The following is a 17,929-nucleotide window of genomic DNA, read 5'->3' on the forward strand; positions in this document are numbered from 1 at the left end:
AATTTACATTGCGGTTTTTTTTCCCCTTAGTGTTCATATTTATCATAATACTTCTCTTGATCCAAAGTAGAATAGGGACTTCCACAGTGGTCCAGTGACTCTGTGTTCCCAACACAAGGGGCCCAGTTTTGATCCTTGGTCAGGAAACTATTACTAGATCCCACATGCTACAGCTAAGACAGCATGGCCAAATAAATTTTTTAAATATATTAAAAAAAAAAAAAAACGAGGCAGAGTCACTAATTTCATCAAACATTAGTTTTATAATGTCTGAAATATGTGACCTGTTTTATATGGAGAAAGCATTTTCAACAAATTAGTAGGTACTTCAATATAAGGCTAAAATGGTTATTCTGATAGTTATACCTAAATCAAAAGTGGGGTGCTACATTCGTAGGAATGCTAACAGCTAAATTTAATTTGATCTGAGCAACATTTCATTAAAAAAAGCTTTTAACTACACACTGAGTGGGTTTTTTATGAAAAAAGAAAAAGATTTAATTTATTTCAATGAGAAAAATGTCATCAGTAGATATTTAGAAAATAATTGTCCAAATTATATCATATGATTCAAGTGTCATTGAATCATGTCACATACAGTTTTTGAGCAAGGAAGCAAATGTGGCCTGGTTCCCTCCTAATCATTAACCTCCTGGCCCTTGGTGAAGGAAAAAAATGTGTTAAGAGAAAAGGATCCTTATTGATTGTGATTTATTTAAATAGCCATGTTTTCTTGTGATATATTCTAGGTAATTCATTCTATACAGAATGAGATATAGCAATAAAACCATCTTTGTTCATTTGTATTTTATGTTTATGTAATCAATAATACAAATAAACAGGTTTTTCTGTTCTTCATAAGAGTGCTTGCTTACTATCCCTTCTAAGGGATGATATTCTTTTATCACTTTAAAAGAAATTATTTTAGGAGAGTAAAGCATTCATTGTGGTGTTATGGTCTGTGTTCCTTTTTTTTTTTTAATGTCTGTGAGCCATCTGGAAGCCATATTTATGTGTTTAATGTCCTTGCATTGCACAGTATTTCATTATTTTATACCTTTTCATCCATGGCTCAGGTCATTAACCCAGGAAAAAGTCAGCAGATTAACTGCTGCCTTTATTTTCAACCCACCTCTGCAAAATTAGCTCAGCAAAATGACTGGGGAGACACCAAGGAGGTGACTCCTGGGTTTTGTGAAATATGTGGATAATAATAAGAAACCTAAATGTTGACTGGAAACATAAATGTTAAAATATACCAGTTGGTGACACGAGAAGAACCAGCAATTTAAAGATCACAGTGTAATCATGGCTACTGATGTTCAAAATCACTGCCTAAATGGTCATGTGGATACTTCTGGCTACCTTTAAAGGACAAACCCTCTGAACCCAATGGGCAGAAGGTATATGACAAGGTTATTACTGAACATTGAAAGCTGAAAGATTTTTATAAGGTAAAGCAGTAAGTTCAATGTTAAGCTTAAGTTCAAGCTTAGAAGGACTCTGAGTTTGTGTGTTTGTACAATGAGGTGCTGACGTTAGGGCAGTTGTAGAGACTAGGTGGGTCGAGCTCTTGTTGTCAGAAGATAACAAAGAACAGGGGGGTTTTCAGAGGGTGCTTGGCCAGCAGAGCTCCACATCAGACCGTATCAGTTCAGTTCAGTCACTCAGTCATGTCTGACTCTTTGTGACCCCATGAACTGCAGCACGCCAGGCCTCCCTGTCCATCACCAACTCCTGGAGTCCACCCAAACCCATGTCTACTGAGTCGGTGATGCCATCCAGCCATCTCATCCTCTGTCTTCCCCTTCTCCTCCTGCCCCCAATCCCTCCCAGCATCAGGGTCTTCTCCAGTGAGTCAGCTCTTCACATCAGGTAGCCAGAGTATCGGAGTTTCAGCTTCAACATCAGTCCTTCCAATGAACACCCAGGACTGATCTCCCTTAGGATGGACTGGTTGGATCTCCTTGCAGTCCAAGGGACTCTCAAGAGTCTTTTCCACAGCTCAAAAGCATCAATTCTTCTACGCTCAGCTTTCTTTATGGTCCAACTGTCACATCCATACATGACCACTGGAAAAACCACAGCCATATAATGGTGTATAAAAGTGCGTTGTGCTTGGTTCTAGAATCACATCACACATGTGCCCTCTCAACCACATTTCGGTTAAGCATGGCCATTCAGGGGCATTAATTCCAAACCTGAGGAGTACCATGCGGTTTGGTACTGAATCAACTGAAACTCACACTGCAGATGTTGTTATTGAGAATAGCTTTCAGTCCCTAGTAAAATATGAGTGTGGTTTGGGTTCTTATTCTTACATGTGTCTAAGGTGCTCTATCGTGGACCCGTCCTTTTGAAAGAGTATCTGACTGGAATTGATGGTGCTGATACAGGCTGAGAAAGCTTGGCATTCGCCCTTCCCTGAGCAAGGAAGGGACCCCCAGGCTGCTCAGGGCACTTGCTGGCAGCGCCTAAGCACAGACCTGAGGGTGGGGGAGCATGGAAGATGTTAAGGTTTGCCTCGTGTTTTCCTTTCCCAGGGCACCTGGACGACGATGGGTTGCCTCACGGCTTCTGCACAGTCACCTACTCCTCCACGGACAGATTCGAGGGCAACTTCATTCACGGAGAAAAGAATGGACGGGGCAAGTTCTTCTTCTTTGATGGCAGGTAGCACTCACGGTTTGGTTTTGTTTCATTTTGGGGGTAGGAGGTAGGTACCAAACTATTTGGAAGAATGATATGAATGAGAGGATTTCAGTATTTTAGTACAATGTATAGAAAAGGTCAGGGTAAGCCCAACATGCGTGTACTGCTTTGGGGCCCAGGGAATTCAGCCCCTGTTACAGAACTCAAGTGGCCTGCACACAGTGAAGCCAGTCTGCTGACACCAGGGGGTGGAGAAGGAAAGTGTTTTGTGCAGGGCACCAAGCAAGCAGGCCAGGGCACCTAGTGCTGCCTGTTACACTCCGGCACGGGTTTCAGGAAAGCATTTTTAAAGACAAGGTAAGGCCGGGGCATCCCAGGATATGTAATGAGCTTGTGTACAATTCTCTGATTGATGGTGAGATAACGGGCGGTGTCACGGGGGTTAGCTTTACCAACCCAGAGGCGCCAGTAAGTCTGGGGGCTACTCACTCATGGTCATCACGGGGTCCATTTCTTCCATTTGGTGAGGGATTTAGCATCTGTAAGTCAACTTGGGAAATGTGCATCAGTACTGTTTATCCAGGTACTTCAGAGGGGAGCTACCGCAGAGGATATGAGGGAGGGGTCTGTCCCGGGAAGATCCCATAGGGTCCTGCTTGGTTACCCCCCCACCATGGCTATGGCCTGAGACTCAGCTCTGCCATCTCACCTCCGAGGGTGCACTTGTCAAAGACACCCTCTGCCGTGCCAGATTCAGGGGCCCTCATCTTAAACAGGTTGGTGGGTCTTTGATGGATTTCACCTGTTTGTTCAGGTAATGCGTCTCCATAAAGTTACACAAGTGGGGATCGTTCTTCATCAGGGACCAGTGTGTGCCATCCCAGTAGTGACTGACCCACGCTCTTTTTCGAGTGCAGTGCACACTTACTCTGTTACATTCAGCCCATTCTCAGATATCATGGTCCAGTTTCTTGATTTCCTGAAAGAAGCTTCAGCCACCCCATTGCTCCTGCAGCTTCATCATTTTCTCAGCGTATTCTCTCTCCTCCTGAGATTAGTCAAGAGAATATTTAGCAGAGGTCCTCAAAGCCCCGTCATTACGGTTCACACAGTAAGATGCGTGAACATAGGCAGGGCCAGCTCCAGGCCCAATGTTGTAAACGCTTGTCTTTGGGGTGACTAGACACTGCATGTGATACCTTAATGCTGACGTTGTAATAGTGTTTCCTATGTTCTCCCTCTAGTTAAAATATTTTTCTCAGCAGGATTCTTTCACTTTGCTTTCACCTCCTGTATGAGAACACCATGAGGCAGAAGTTCTTCACCCTCTTGAGACAGGTGGGAATAGCTAGGACTAGTCTCTTTCAAAAGAGATGGGTTACACAGGCCCAGCTTGCCAGTAGTGACTTTTAAGCCATGTCATCTTCAGAAATGAGGAGTGGCTGGGTGAATTTCTCCAGCAATTAGAAGAATTCAGAGGCACGGAAGAACCGGCTCTTTTCATACCACTTGACTGAGTAATACAGAAATGGATTTTTTTTGGCTGCATGTGGGATCTTAGTTCCCTGAACAGGGATCCAACCCACGTCCCCCTGAGTGGAAGCTCAGAGTCCTAACCACTGGACTTCCAGGGAAGACCCCAGAAGTGGATTTAGCTAAAGCAGATTATAGAATTCTGTGGGACAAGACCCTGAAAGCTCAGCTTTGTACACCAGTGCTAAATCAAATCTTGGAGACAGAATTTTGGGTGAACTAGAAAAGAGTAGCTTTATTGCTTTGCCAGACAGAGGGGAACACAGTGGGCTAATGCCCTCAAAACCAAGTGTCCCAGCTTGGGGAAGACAGTGACACGTTTTATCTTAATTGTTCAAATAGGGAGTGACCAACTCATAGATATTCTTCCGATGGGTTGGCAGTGAGATAAGTAGGAGTCCATATGGTCAACCTTCAGGTCCAACTGGTCTGGGGTCTACATTGCTTGTGGGCAGCATATTGTCATTAATTGCTAACTTCTCCCACCTGGAGGGGGTTTCAGTCTCTGCAGAATGGCTCAAAGATATTGTCTGTCACCTGTATCTGTTGATGGGAAAATAGGACTTTGCCCCAAGGCTGCTCTGGACTGTTTCTCCCTGGTCTTGCATCCCCTCCCTTCCCTAATTAACAACTGCTTGAATCTGCCCCTTGAAACTCAGGGGAGGTCATGGAGGCTGAATGAAGGTTATTGCCCGTAATCAAAGAAATGGGAGCACAGAAAGGTCTTCCGCCCAGGAGCCCCACAGGGTCCTGCTCAGTATCAGACATAGCACCGCTTGCTAAATTCTTGACATTGGTAATAAGCTGAAGCTTCCACAAACCTTGAAATTCCTTCAGGAGAGAAATTGTCTAAGCTGATAGCTGAAGGGTGATCATAGACACTGGCTTGTGACCCAGCAGCATCCCATCCCTTTTCTGTAGGTGGAGTGAGTTGCTTTTTAAAAAAAATATTAATACGTCCTCAGGCTCTCAATTATCTCAAATAAGGAGGGGTGAGGAAAGCAATAAAAGCCTCAGAGAACTTTTGTAAACTTTTAACTCCAACCTTCTCTTTCCCATTGTCCCCAGCCCCACACTCAACCTCATTTTAGCAGAAACTGGCTTCCAAACTATTCATGTTCATCAGTATTCTCCTTCCTTTTTTCTGCCCTGGTGGATACCCAAAGCCTGTAGTGGCCTCTTACTGGATTTGGTATCAGTGCTTTTCTCTCTCACAACCCCTTTAAGCCATCCAGAAGGAGATTTTTCCTGCCTTGTTTCCACAGAGTTTATTTATAACTCTTTTTTGGAAAGTGTCACTGTTTACCTCATGCAGTTATACTTTTATTCATTCAACAAATATATATTTATATGAATGTCTTATTTCCACGGACTTCTCTGGCAGTCCAGGGGTTAAGACTCCTCACTTCCAGTGCACGGGGTGCAGGTTCAATCCCTGGTTAGGGACTGAGATCCCACAAGCAACAAGCGCAGCCCAAAATGAGTCTTATTTCCCCTACAGAAGTGAGGTTTCCTTGAGGGCAAAATCTGTGTCTGTTTCATCTTCCATGCTTAATAGCACTTTCTCTTAATTTGATACTAGGAAAAAAGTTCTTGCTGAATGAGCATAGGAGATGAAAAAGAGGGTAGAATTCTCACACACATAGACACACACACACAAGTATTTAAAGAATGCTTTAAATCTCTTACTTTAAAGGTCATACCTAATTAATTGATTGACTCTGGGAAAACAGTCCAGCAGGTTTGGTTAAATTTAGTGTTGGTTGTGGGCTTGCTTTGGGCTTCCCAGGTGGCTCAGTGGTAAGGAATCCACCTGCCAGCACAGGAGACTTAGGTTTGATCCCAGGGGATCTACTTGACAATGGCAACCTGCTTCAGTATTTTTGCCTGGAGAATTCCATGGACAGAAGAGCTTGATGGGCTAGAGTCTGTGGGGTCACAAAGAGTCTGACATGACAGAGTGACTGAGCACATGGGCTTGCTCTGTACTCAAGAGTTAGGCTAAGTTTCCCAACCAGTGTGCCAGGAATGAGGCCTGGGGTGCTGAGTGGGACCTTGAGACTTCCAGATGCATCCCTCCTTCTGTCAAGCTAGTCACGTCCAGCTCTGACCAGCTTCATGCAGTTCCTCCAGTGTGCCTTACTAATGCAGCGATCTGCCTATGGGTCCAGACCAGGGCAAACTGGAGCACCAGGTAAGGCTGAAGCATTAGGTCAGTAACTATCTCAGGAATAGAAAGAAATTCACTTTTTTCTTTTTTTCTTTTGGGGGCACAAATTCACTGATTTTTATACCTACCACTCAAACACCTGAAGAGACTTAGGTCCAATGGGAGACTCAAAGAATGATGGTATTAGCAAGGACCTGGAAAGCTCACCCTTGTTAGCCCTGTGCACGTGGCAGGTAATCCCTTGAGGGGAGAAGGTCAGTCTCACTGCCTTTGTGACATGGGATGAAGTCGTGTGGTGACAGGTTCTCAAAAGATCATAATCAACCTTCTTTCTTAAGCCCAATAACGATCATATTAGGAGACATCTATTAGAAGGATTTGTGAAAGAACAGATATATGGTCACGGTGGGGGAGGGAAAAGGTGGGGTGACTTGAGAGAGTAGCCCTGCAACATACGTTACCGTATGTGAAGTGGACAGTCAAGGGGAATTTGCTATATGATCCAGGGAACTGAAAGCTGGTGCAATGTGATGACTTGGAGCGGGCGATGGGGAGAGAGGTGGGAGGGTGCTTTAGGAGACGGGCTGGAGGGGCGTATGTATGCCTATGACTGATTCATGTTAATGTATGGCGGATACCATCCCAATACTGTAATAATAGAGTAATTATTCTCCAGTTAAAACTAAAATTAAAAAAGAATTTGTGGAAAAATTAGTGAGTCTTATGACTGAAATAAAATGCTATGTAATCTATTAGATCTAATGGAGAGGTGCAGGAAGTGGTCATAAAGAAGTCAGTTTCTACCTGGAGCAGCACCTTAGTTTACATTGCTTTATTAATTACTCTCCCTATTACTGCTTCCAATTTTGGGGGATCTGATGTATTGAGTAAAATAAAGTGGGCATTCAAGGTTTTTTACTAGCAGTCAGGAGGCGTTAGTCTGGAAAAATTCCTCCAAAAAGGGTGAAATTAAGGTTTGGAAAGAACCACTGAGGAAACAAAAGGTTTCTGAAAAAGTTTTTTAAAGTTGTGCAAACCTGTAGTACTAGCTTATGTCCCCATCAAAGGCTTTGTTTGCAGTTACAGGAGCCTGTGTTTGGAAAATTCCAGGGTAGTGACAGAAGAGTTAGCTTGATGCATTTTTAATCTTATATAAAACCTGAACCTGGGTGTATGATTTTTTTTTAACTTGAGGCATGATTCATATACAAAAATCTGTACATGTTTAACGTACACAACTTGAATTTGGCATAGTCTGCATTCATGAAACCATCACCACAATCTGTGCCGTAGACTGGGTGTATGATTTATGAGACGGTTTCAAACAAATAAAAACTTATACCAAGAAAGGTCTGGAATCAGTTTTTCCCGTTACACAGAATATGATAAATCTGAATAAGAATTTTAAATATGCAGATTGCCAGGAAAGATGGCCTGGAAGAATAGAAGCAGAATATTTTATTTTGATTTTAAATTACATAGATAGCAAATACTAGGTGGAAAAAAGAACTTCAAGAAATACAGAAATGTAAAAAGTGAATATCCTCAGTTGCTTCAGTCATGTTGACCCTGTGGACTGTAGCCTGCCAGGCTCCTCTGCCCATGGGAATTCACAGGCAAGAATACTGGAGTGGGTTACCATTCCCTTTTCCAGGGAATCTTCCCAACCCAGGGATTGAACCCAGGTCTACTACATTGCAGGCAGATTCTTTACCGTCTGAGACACCGGAAACTAGCTATCTGAATCAGTATAAATAGCCAACATGTACATTTTTACTGCTATCTTAGCTTCAGAGGCTTCAGAATTGTCGCCAGCTTTGAGATCTTGACAAACAGTTGACCTGTCTTTTCTTAAGTTAAATCTGGCTTATTATGTCAGAAACCTAAAGTCTGACCAACCAGATAGTTTATCCCACAAATGAGGAATGAATGAGAAAACTGACCTGATTTTTTAAACTGTCTTTTCAAGCAGCTGTTGTTTTCTAGTCTGCCCCTCCCGCCCCCACCCCCGCCCCAGCCTTTTTTTTGGGGGGGGGGGTGGGGCCACATCATGCTACTTGCAGAATCTTAGTTCCCTGACCAGGGATTAAACTCAAGCCCCACCATGAAAGCACCAAGTCCTAAACCACTGGGCTACCAAGCAGTTCCCCATTTTCCCCCCTTTCTAATGGAAAGAAGAGGATTGTCCTAAGATTAGGTAATTGGGACTCCCTAAACGACTTCACTTTCACTTTTTACTTTAATGCATTGGAGAAGGAAATGGCAACCCACACCAGTGTTCTTGCCTGGAGAATCCCAGGGATGGGGGAGCCTGGTGGGCTGCTGTCCGTTGGGTCACACAGAGTCGGACACGACTGAAGTGACTTAGCAGCAGCAGCAACATCTGCTCTGGTCCTGACACAAAGGTATATATGTGGTGAGGAGAAAGGAATCTTGAGGCTTTGTTGGTGTGGTTCTGGAGTCTCTCTGGCACCAGTAATTCGCTGGAGTTCTGTAGGGGATTACAAAATGTTTAGTATGCAAAATGCTTCAATATACACATCTCTGATTTTTATACAGTAATAATCCCAGATTCTGGGACATCTTAATGTCCCAATTGTTCTCATCTCAACCAAGATTTGTGGATGTAAAGACAATTTAGCAGAACTTCTTGAAATCTTAGAACAGTTACAAGAAAAAGATATTTCAATGTAGAGTGGCTTTGGGCTGTGTGATATTAGGACATCATGTGGTTTTTAGCCTGATTATGAAATAGAGATAAGTGAATTCATTCAGTTTTTTTTTAACATTACTAATGCTTCCTCCTGACCTGCCAATTAGATTTCAAAGTATTATTTGTTACTCCATGACTTCATCCTCCTCTGCCCAAGTCATTTTCTGATGCTGATTTGTTCCTAATGAATCTGGCTAAGAGGGCTCCTTGTAGTTAATCACTGACCAGATAACTTAAGAGAAGCTGCCCATCTGATGAGCCACTGAGAAGGGTGATATTTTCCAGGTGACAGGTCCGCAGAGGAGTTCTTTTGTTTGGTTTTCAGAAAGCACTTGGTTGCATTTCAGAGAAACTGGAGTTGGAACAGACTTCTGAAGTCATGTATCCCAACCTCCCACACAAGGCGAAAGTCCCTTCTATGATGCTTTTGTTGGAACCAGGCTCCACAAATACATTCATCTGTATTCTAAGGAACAGTTCTGACTGAGGCAAAGTGTTTTGTGATGTATGAGAAGAAAGGGAGAGGGAATGAGATGGAGAACTTGGAATACCTGCCATTTGTTCAGCACTGGGCACAGCCTTCACAACAATCTGTGAAGTAGGTTTCATAGTCCTTTTTTACTTGTGAAGAAACTAAAGCACAGAGAGGTGAAGTGACCTGCCCGAGGTGACCTCATTGGTAGAAGCTCGAGCTGAGAGTCAAGCCAAGGTGAGTTCAATTCTGAAGCCACCCCTCTCCTCCCTGAACCTGCTCCCTTCCTCTCACAGGAAGCGAGGATATAGCTCCAAACTTCCCTGGCAGACCAGTGGTTAAGGCTTCGCACTTCCACTGCAGGGAGCCCAGGTTCAATCCCTGGTCAGGGAACTAAGATCCCACATGCCAAGGGGAAAAAAAAAAGCTCTGATCCTGACAGTCCTTGTTTCACACCTTCATTTTACTTGAGGTTACTCATTAGCTTTAATTGTGGAAAATTCAAAGGAGTCCTGGGGTGAATTCAGTTACTTTCTTGTAGGAGCTTAAACAACTTGGGAGCTGGGCACATTGACGGGAGATTTTCCTGAGGAATCACCTCAGAAGAGCCCTGCCTTAGCGAGTTGGCCTCCCTAAACTTGTTTCCTCATTTGAAAAATGGGGATAATTATTATCAGCTTCTCCTAGTTGTGAAGACTGAGTGAAAAAACCTGTAATGACCTTAGGAGGGTACCTAGAAGGAGCTCTACTAGTAATTTTTTAAAAACTAGATCACCAGTCTGTTAAAAAAAGGATATAACTCAGTTTAGGATATAACCCTTTATAACGGGTTTCCCTGGTAGCCAGTCAGTAAAGAATCCACCTGCAATGCAGGAGATCTGGGTTCAGTCCCTGGGTCGGGAAGATCCCCTGGAGCAGGAAATGGCAACCCACTCCAATATTCTTGCCTGGAAAATTCCATGGACAGAGGAGCCTGGCGGGCAACAGTCCATGGGGTCGCAAAGAGTCAGACACGACTTAGCAACCAAACTCAGACACAGCCAGAGGGAAGAGATGCATTGAGCAAAGTAAGAGGAAGAGGCATGGGGCTCCCAGACCCCCTCCAAGGGCAGCACTCTCCCAGCGTCTTCACAAGCTCACCAACCCAGAAGCTCCCTGCTTTTTGCCTTTACTCTGTGTCTGCATTTTTTTCCACACAATCAGATAACACCTCCACTTCCCCACATCATTGCCTTTTGTGTGTGTGTGTGTGGTGATAATGCTTAAGATCTAACTCTCTTGGGGGTTCCCTGGTAGCCTAGTGGTTAAGATTCCAGACTTTGACTGTCAAGGCCCAGGTTCAATCCCTGGTCAGGGAACTGAGAGCCCACAGCTATGCGGCATGGGCAAGAAAAAAGATCTACTCTCTTAGCAACTTTCGAGTATAAAAGTATTGTTAATTATAGCCACTATGCTGTATATACTCAGAACCTCTAGGTTCTGGACCAGACAGAAGGAAGGGAACATGGTGCTGGAGAGAGCAGAGCTTATGCCCCCCAAACCTTCTAGAGCCCAAAATGTGAAGGAAAAGCCAAAGCTGTTTCCTCTCCTAAGAACACTTTTGTGTATTCAGATACTAAAGAGAATTCTTCAGTGAAAAATAGTTGAATAGATTGCAGATGTATCTGCCTAGGTAAACAGCCATAAAATTTTTTCATTTCTTTGTAAGTTAGGTTTTCTCATTTAACTTAATACTGGAAAGTTAAGTACAAGAGCTTTGATAAAACAGATTAAAAATGGTCTGTGTGTATATGGGAAGAAAGAAATCTCATTAAAACTGATTTTTAAATTTTCTCCATGTTTTCAAGTTATTTGACTCAAGTACTGGTACCAGATACATCAAACCATTTTTTTGTAGCTTCTTAACATACTAAAATATCTGCCAAGTGTTCAAAGAAATTTTAAGAAAATACAAGTCAAGAACATTGGGTATGGTATGATCCCATTTTTGTTAAAACAGCAACCACGCAAGGTTGGAAAATGCATAATGTATTAATGGAAAAAAGTCTTAAATGATATATGCCAAACTGAGGAAGAGTCCGGGGGGTTTCTGCTTTCCACATCTTTGTAGTGTTTGATTTGCTTTATGTTTGTTTGTTCATTTTACAATGAATATGTTTTACTTTTTTCACTTAAAGAAGCATTTATTCCATCCTTCCCCCAGAGAGGACTCTTTCTAGCTGGTTTTTTTAAAAGTAAATCTAGAGCAGTGTTGTTAATTTCTTTGTCTACTCCAGTGTCTCATAACCAGTTCCCTAGTGCTGCTGTTTTAAGCTAAGCTTCTCAGTAAAAAGCTCACCGTCATATAAATGAAAGTGCATGCCTAATAATATTAGTTGTTATTCAAGCAGCCATTATGTCCTAACATCTTCTGAGCACTTGCTATGTATTAAACCTTGTAATCCTGAATAGCCTCATGAGTAGCTGCAGTTTACAAATGGAGAAATAAACCGCAGAGTTTAAGAAACTTTCCTCACTTGCAATTGAGTGGCTACCAGATAATGCCATTTTCTCATAGTTGATTTCTTTTTTAAATGCACATACACTTCATATAAAAAAATTCTCCCTGCACTTGAGAAATACTCTTAACATGGTTATGTTCCCTCTCAATTGTCTCTTCTCAGAGCAAGACTATCCCAGTTCCACTCTTTCATTTAGGAAACAGCGCTTGAAGATATGCTGTGTTTATGTGTGAGGGGAGAAATGCATAATGCCTGATTTGTTCCTGTAAAGGGCTTACAATCTATTTAGAGAAATAGGACCCATAAGCTGATCATGGATAACACGTGGCACATCCTGTACTAGGCCATGACTAGGCTCCGGTGACTGTGGTTGCAGAGGTCAAGGTAGCCTCCTTCGGAAGCAGGGCTCCATGTGGCTGAAGGGTAGGCTCCAGGGAGGCCAGTGATGAGCACCCTTCTCTATAGCATTTACAGAATGGCACCCTTCTCTGTGCCATTTCAGCAAGAAAGATTAGAAAGTTTTCCCTCCATAGCTACTTCTCAAATATGACCAGATACTAACAATCGAGTGCAACATAATGCCACTTTCTCATAGTTTATTTCTTTTAAATAGAAAAAGACCAGAGGTTGGAGAATATTCATTCTTTTCCCAAAGTTATTTTTGTTTTGAATGATAAAAAGGCAAATATGACCCATAACTTTTTTTTTTCCTAAAGGCATCCTCAGGAATTTTTAAAGTTTAGTTACATATATTTTAAGGGAAGAACCAGGGAAAACAGAGTATAGAAGCTAAGATCCATAGAGGTGTGCTTGATGCCAGTGAATAATGTAAGCAGGGGCTTCTAGAGCAGAAGTCGGGCAAACCTTTTCTGTCCAGGGGGAGATAATATTTTAGACTTTGGGGCCACATATGGCCTCTGTTGCAACTATTCAACTCGCTGTTGTGATATGAGAGCAGCCACAGAGGATACGGAAAGGAATGTTCGTGGCCGCGTTCCAGTAAAACTGTATTTACAAAAACAGGCAGCCAGCTACGGTTTGCCAACCTCTTCGGGAGGAAAAAGTTAGAGAAAGAAGTGGTGCCTTTAACACCAGACTAAGAAGTTTTTTTATTTTATTTCCTCAGTGACAGAGGATTTCAGAGCCTTAACATTTTTTATTGCCTTGGAGATCACAGTTCCTATGATAACATGTCCCATTTTGTTATCAGATTCCACCCAAGTTATCAAAAAAATTTACCAAGGAAGCTAAGCTGTTTCCTCAGGCAGGGGCTGGAAAACAATGCAGTAAGTTTTGCTCTCCAAAATCTTGAGACTTTGCATTCGGGAATCTCAGGTTTATTGAGCTACAGGAAATAGCAGTTTGTTCTTAGGATTATGATACTAATAAGGGTGGGCTCTGCTGTAAGGGAGGGGGAGACAAGCTACTGGACATGACCAGGGGAAATATGTGCAAATCCGCATGATCGTTTAACTGATTCTTGAGACCCATGCCTTGTAGATTTCATCATAAACCTAAGAAATATTGGCAGACTAGTCTGTCAGGGGATAATTCTGCCCAAACACACACAGTAACATTTTGAATGCCACTGAGAATTCAGTCAATGGGGTTGCCAGGTTTAACAAATAAAAATCCAGGCCACCCAGTTAAAATGGTATTCCAAGTGGCTCACTGGTAAAGAATCTGCCTGCAAAACAGGAGACCTGGGTTCAATCCCTGGGTTGGGAAGATCCCCTGGAATAGGAAATGGCGACCCATCCCAAACTTCTTGCCTGGAAAATTCCATGGATAGAGGAGCCTGGCAGGCTACAGTCCATGGGGTCACAAAGAGTCAGACATGACTGACCACACACACACACACACACACACAGAAAGATAAGCAGCAAAAAATGTTTTAGTATAACTATGTCCTGTCCAATATTTGAGACATAATTATGCTAAAAAAGTTATTTGTTATTTATCTGAAACTCCACTGAGCATCCCGTATTTTATCTGGTAATTCCCCAAGTCCAAATGGATAATTAAATAGTTTTTTGTCCTGTCTGTTGCGTCATTATATCGGTTGATTAGTTATCCTTCACTACGATTGTTCTTTTCTTTTTTTTTTTTCGTGGTTGGAATCTAAGGACAGTGTAATCTCATTAATTCCAATCTCACTAATTTAGAATTTTGATTACTTATGCAAGGGCTATGCTGAAGTACACCTTCGTCTCTACAGGAATTTACTAGGCCTATTTATCATTGATCGTACAAACAAAACTGAAAGAGAATGATTTATCTCTTTGGGAGACTACAGATAGTCTAATTACATTGTAATCAGAGGGTATCGTTATTTCAACTGCGCTTTTCTTTTAATAATTATAGATCATGCTGTCATTCATTAACAGCAAGATAAGACTGTTCCGGGCAGAGTCAGGTGCAGCCGCATCCGTCCCATGGCTCCCTCCTATCCCCAGTATCTGTCTCCTGGTTTTGTGGTTGCTTGTTCATAATGCTTCCTAGATCCTCATACAACTGTACTCACTACTTGAAGGCATTGTATAAATATCTGTTAGTTGAATTAATGAATGAATGTTATCTGTGCATGTTAAAATAATCAAACTCTTTGTTGCTAAGCATCTTATGTTTTAATTGTTAAAAAAAATAATAATTTGAGTTGGTCTTTCCCTTTATTCCAAATTTCAGTTCATGAAGGAGTTTTTGGATAAAGTTAGCTTTGTTGCATAATGGCCTTTGCAAGGCTGACACTCAAAATATGTTATGAAATCCAAAAAGTATTTTATGAGGAGAGGAAAAAAAGGTTCTTATAAAATCACCATAAACACCCCTGTGAGCTTTCTTCAGTTTTGGGACTATGGATCTCAAACTTTCTATCAAGCTGCTAATGAATCCACCTACAATGCAGGAGACTCAAATAACTGGATTTGATCTCTGGATCAGGAAGATCCCCTGGAGAATGAAATGGAAACCCACTCCAGTATTCTTGCTTCGAGAATCCCATGGACAGAGGAGCCTGGCACGCTACAGTCTATGGGGTCACAAAAGAGTTGGACATGACTAAAGGGACTAAACAACAGCAATTGATGTTAGTCAGGTTTAGCCTGCCATCTTCCATCCTTTACCCCCATTGCCCATGATTACACACACACATCACACATGGACACACACACACAGGTACCTCCCCATATATCTTCCAAAGAGATGCAAGGGGATTCTTTTGATTGGGTACTAATCATGGTTGTCACCAATAAATAATGCATTAATAGTGTAAGACAGATAGGTAGACATCTACACTTTCTAAACCACGTTTGTATTATTGGAGACCACTCTATACACGCCATCTAAAGACCCTTGAGAACTCCCAGTGAATTCTGAACCACTCTTGAGGGAAGTTAAGCAGGAGTGGCGTATGTGTGGCAAGGGTAACACCAGCATTTCTGTTGCCTGGTATTGGTCAGCAACTAGCCTTGGAAACACGTGTGCTTAGTCACTCAGTCGTATCCAATTCTTTGTGACCCCATGGACTGTAGGCCACCATGCCCCTCTGTCCAAGGGGATTCTCCAGGCAAGAATACTGGAGCGGGTTGCCATGCATTCCTCCTGCGGATCTTCCCAACCCAGGGATCAAACCAGGTCTCCTGCACTGCTGGCGGGTTCTTTAGCATCTGAGCCCCCAGGGAAGCCCCAGGAAACACAACTTAGATGAGGCTTATTCGGTTTCCACTTGTGGTTTCTTTCTCTTATGTTTCTTTCAGTAGAGAAACTAGATTTAATAGAAGCTAGATTAGGAATTAAATCTTCCTCTGTTTCTAATCCTACCCATATCTCAGGAGTATTTTCCCCTAGCAGTCGCAGAGAACTCGGGAAGATGTACTGAATGCAGGTGGGCATTGGAACAGAGGTGGGCATGATACAGTTCTTTCTTTTAGGAGAGTTGAGTCGCGGTCTCACTCTCCTCTTTGGTTCTCCCTTCTTTCACAGCACCCTGGAGGGATATTATGTGGACGACGCCCTGCAGGGCCAGGGAGTTTACACTTATGAGGATGGAGGAGTTCTCCAGGGCACGTATGTAGACGGAGAGCTGAATGGACCGGCCCAGGAGTACGACACAGATGGGAGACTGATCTTCAAGGGACAATACAAAGATAACATTCGGCATGGAGTGTGCTGGATATACTACCCAGTAAGTCTTGTCACTGCTCATTTTGCTGAAAAATAGCATGTTTTAAGACAAGGCTTTGAGTCTTCCCAGTGAAGAATAAAATGTATTCTCTATGTTAGAAAATGTGAGGCTGTGAAAACTTGAGAGCCAGTAGCTGAAGCCAACAACTTAGGGGGGTTGTCCTCTCACAGTGAAACAGTTGACTTAAATTGTCCTCCGATCTGCTGTAAATTCCTCTTCAGGGTGGCTTTGGAAATGATTAGTCACAATTAAAACAAAATGGAGGAGACTTCCCTGGTGGTCGAGTGGCCAAGACTCCATGCTCCCAATGCAGGGGAACTGAGTTTGATCCCACAGTAAATATCTTTTAAAAAATTAAAACCAAACTGAGACAAACTGGCTTGATTGTACCACCAATAAAAACAGAAGTACACTGATTTTAAAAAATATTTATTTGGGATATAGAAAGAATGTTGGAATGTTTCATTGTTGCAATTTTATTCTGTCTCATATGTAAGAATGATTCGAACAATTTCACATCTTTTGGGACTTATTACACTATTGTTACTTGACTTTCCAATCCCCCTCCCCATTTTTTGGTTTATATTGCTTAAATTAAGGTGATTAAAATTAACTAGCCTTTGAATATTTGATAATATTTTATGATCTTTCTGGAGTTGACTAGAGCGGAAAGATGCAGCAAAAACCCATGGCTGGGAATTAATGCTGCAATTTGTGTTTGCATTTCAAATACCCCATCTGTTCTTAGTGAGTTTCCAGAAAATGTTTCAGAAAAGAGACCTGCAAAAAATTTTATCTAATATTTTATTTTGTCCGGAGCTTAAGTCAAAATATGTTTTTTCTTACTCTTAATACTTTCCTTTTATGATTTAAAAGTATCAATAAAAACAAAGTCGCTATTATATGTATAACAAGAAAAGTAATGCCAGGAAAATCTACTTACACATTATTGTTGCTGAAAAATAAGTTATACTCTACCCAAAGAAAAAGGTTGTGAAACATTTTTTTTTAATAATTATTAAAGCATTTACACATTCTCTTGGTAGGATCTGCAATAGCTCAGAAGTTTCTATCACAGAGGGAGAAGAGGTGGAGGTACTTACCAGATTAGGAAGCCTGACACTTCTGTTGCTTCGCCACTAGGCAGGAGAAGCTTCCTACTGCCCCGTGCTAGGGAGCTGCCCATAGCACAGTGAATCTTGAAGTCAGGCAAAGTGGCATTCTTCCTGGGGGTTGAAATGAGGGAAATGCAACGGATTACAAGATTCTCCCACTACTTGTAATTTTACTTGTAACTATGATCAATTTAAGTCCCTAGAGGAGAGCAAAGAGGCACTAAGGTGAATGGACCTGATTCACTCAATGCAGTTGCAGTCTGAAACCTAAAATGAGCAGCTGCCTTTTAGCCTTCAGCTTGAATTAGTGTCCTTTTAAACACCAGGAGAGGACTCCACCTTAGGAAGGAAGAAGCACTGGGGAGTTACAAGCTGTCAAAATTAACTTGGTTGATGACATTTTGTGTATAGTATCTGCTGGCATTGGGGCCAGGCACGAGGCTGGTGATCACATCCCACTGCTCTGATCTCCTGGTTGAGAATCAATTAAGAAGTGGGCTTCCCTGATGGCTCAGACAGTACAGAGTCTGCCTGCAATGCAGGAGATCCAGATTCAGTCCCTGGGTATGGCAACCCACTCTAGCATTCTT

The 17,929-nt window shown here is 42.2% G+C and overlaps 1 protein-coding gene across 1 annotated transcript in view; it reads left to right on the forward strand.

The window, feature by feature from the left end:
* SETD7 (SET domain containing 7, histone lysine methyltransferase) overlaps nt 1-17,929 on the forward strand; it is a 50,500-nt gene that overhangs the window by 7,949 nt on the left and 24,622 nt on the right. Inside the window, exons 3-4 of the mRNA XM_069557085.1 lie at nt 2,544-2,673; nt 16,023-16,224. Coding sequence (XP_069413186.1) covers nt 2,544-2,673; nt 16,023-16,224 — 332 coding nt within the window. The remainder of the gene's footprint in view (nt 1-2,543; nt 2,674-16,022; nt 16,225-17,929) is intronic.

The sequence above is a fragment of the Ovis canadensis genome, chromosome 17, assembly GCF_042477335.2.
Source record: "Ovis canadensis isolate MfBH-ARS-UI-01 breed Bighorn chromosome 17, ARS-UI_OviCan_v2, whole genome shotgun sequence".
NCBI lineage: Eukaryota > Metazoa > Chordata > Mammalia > Artiodactyla > Bovidae > Ovis > Ovis canadensis.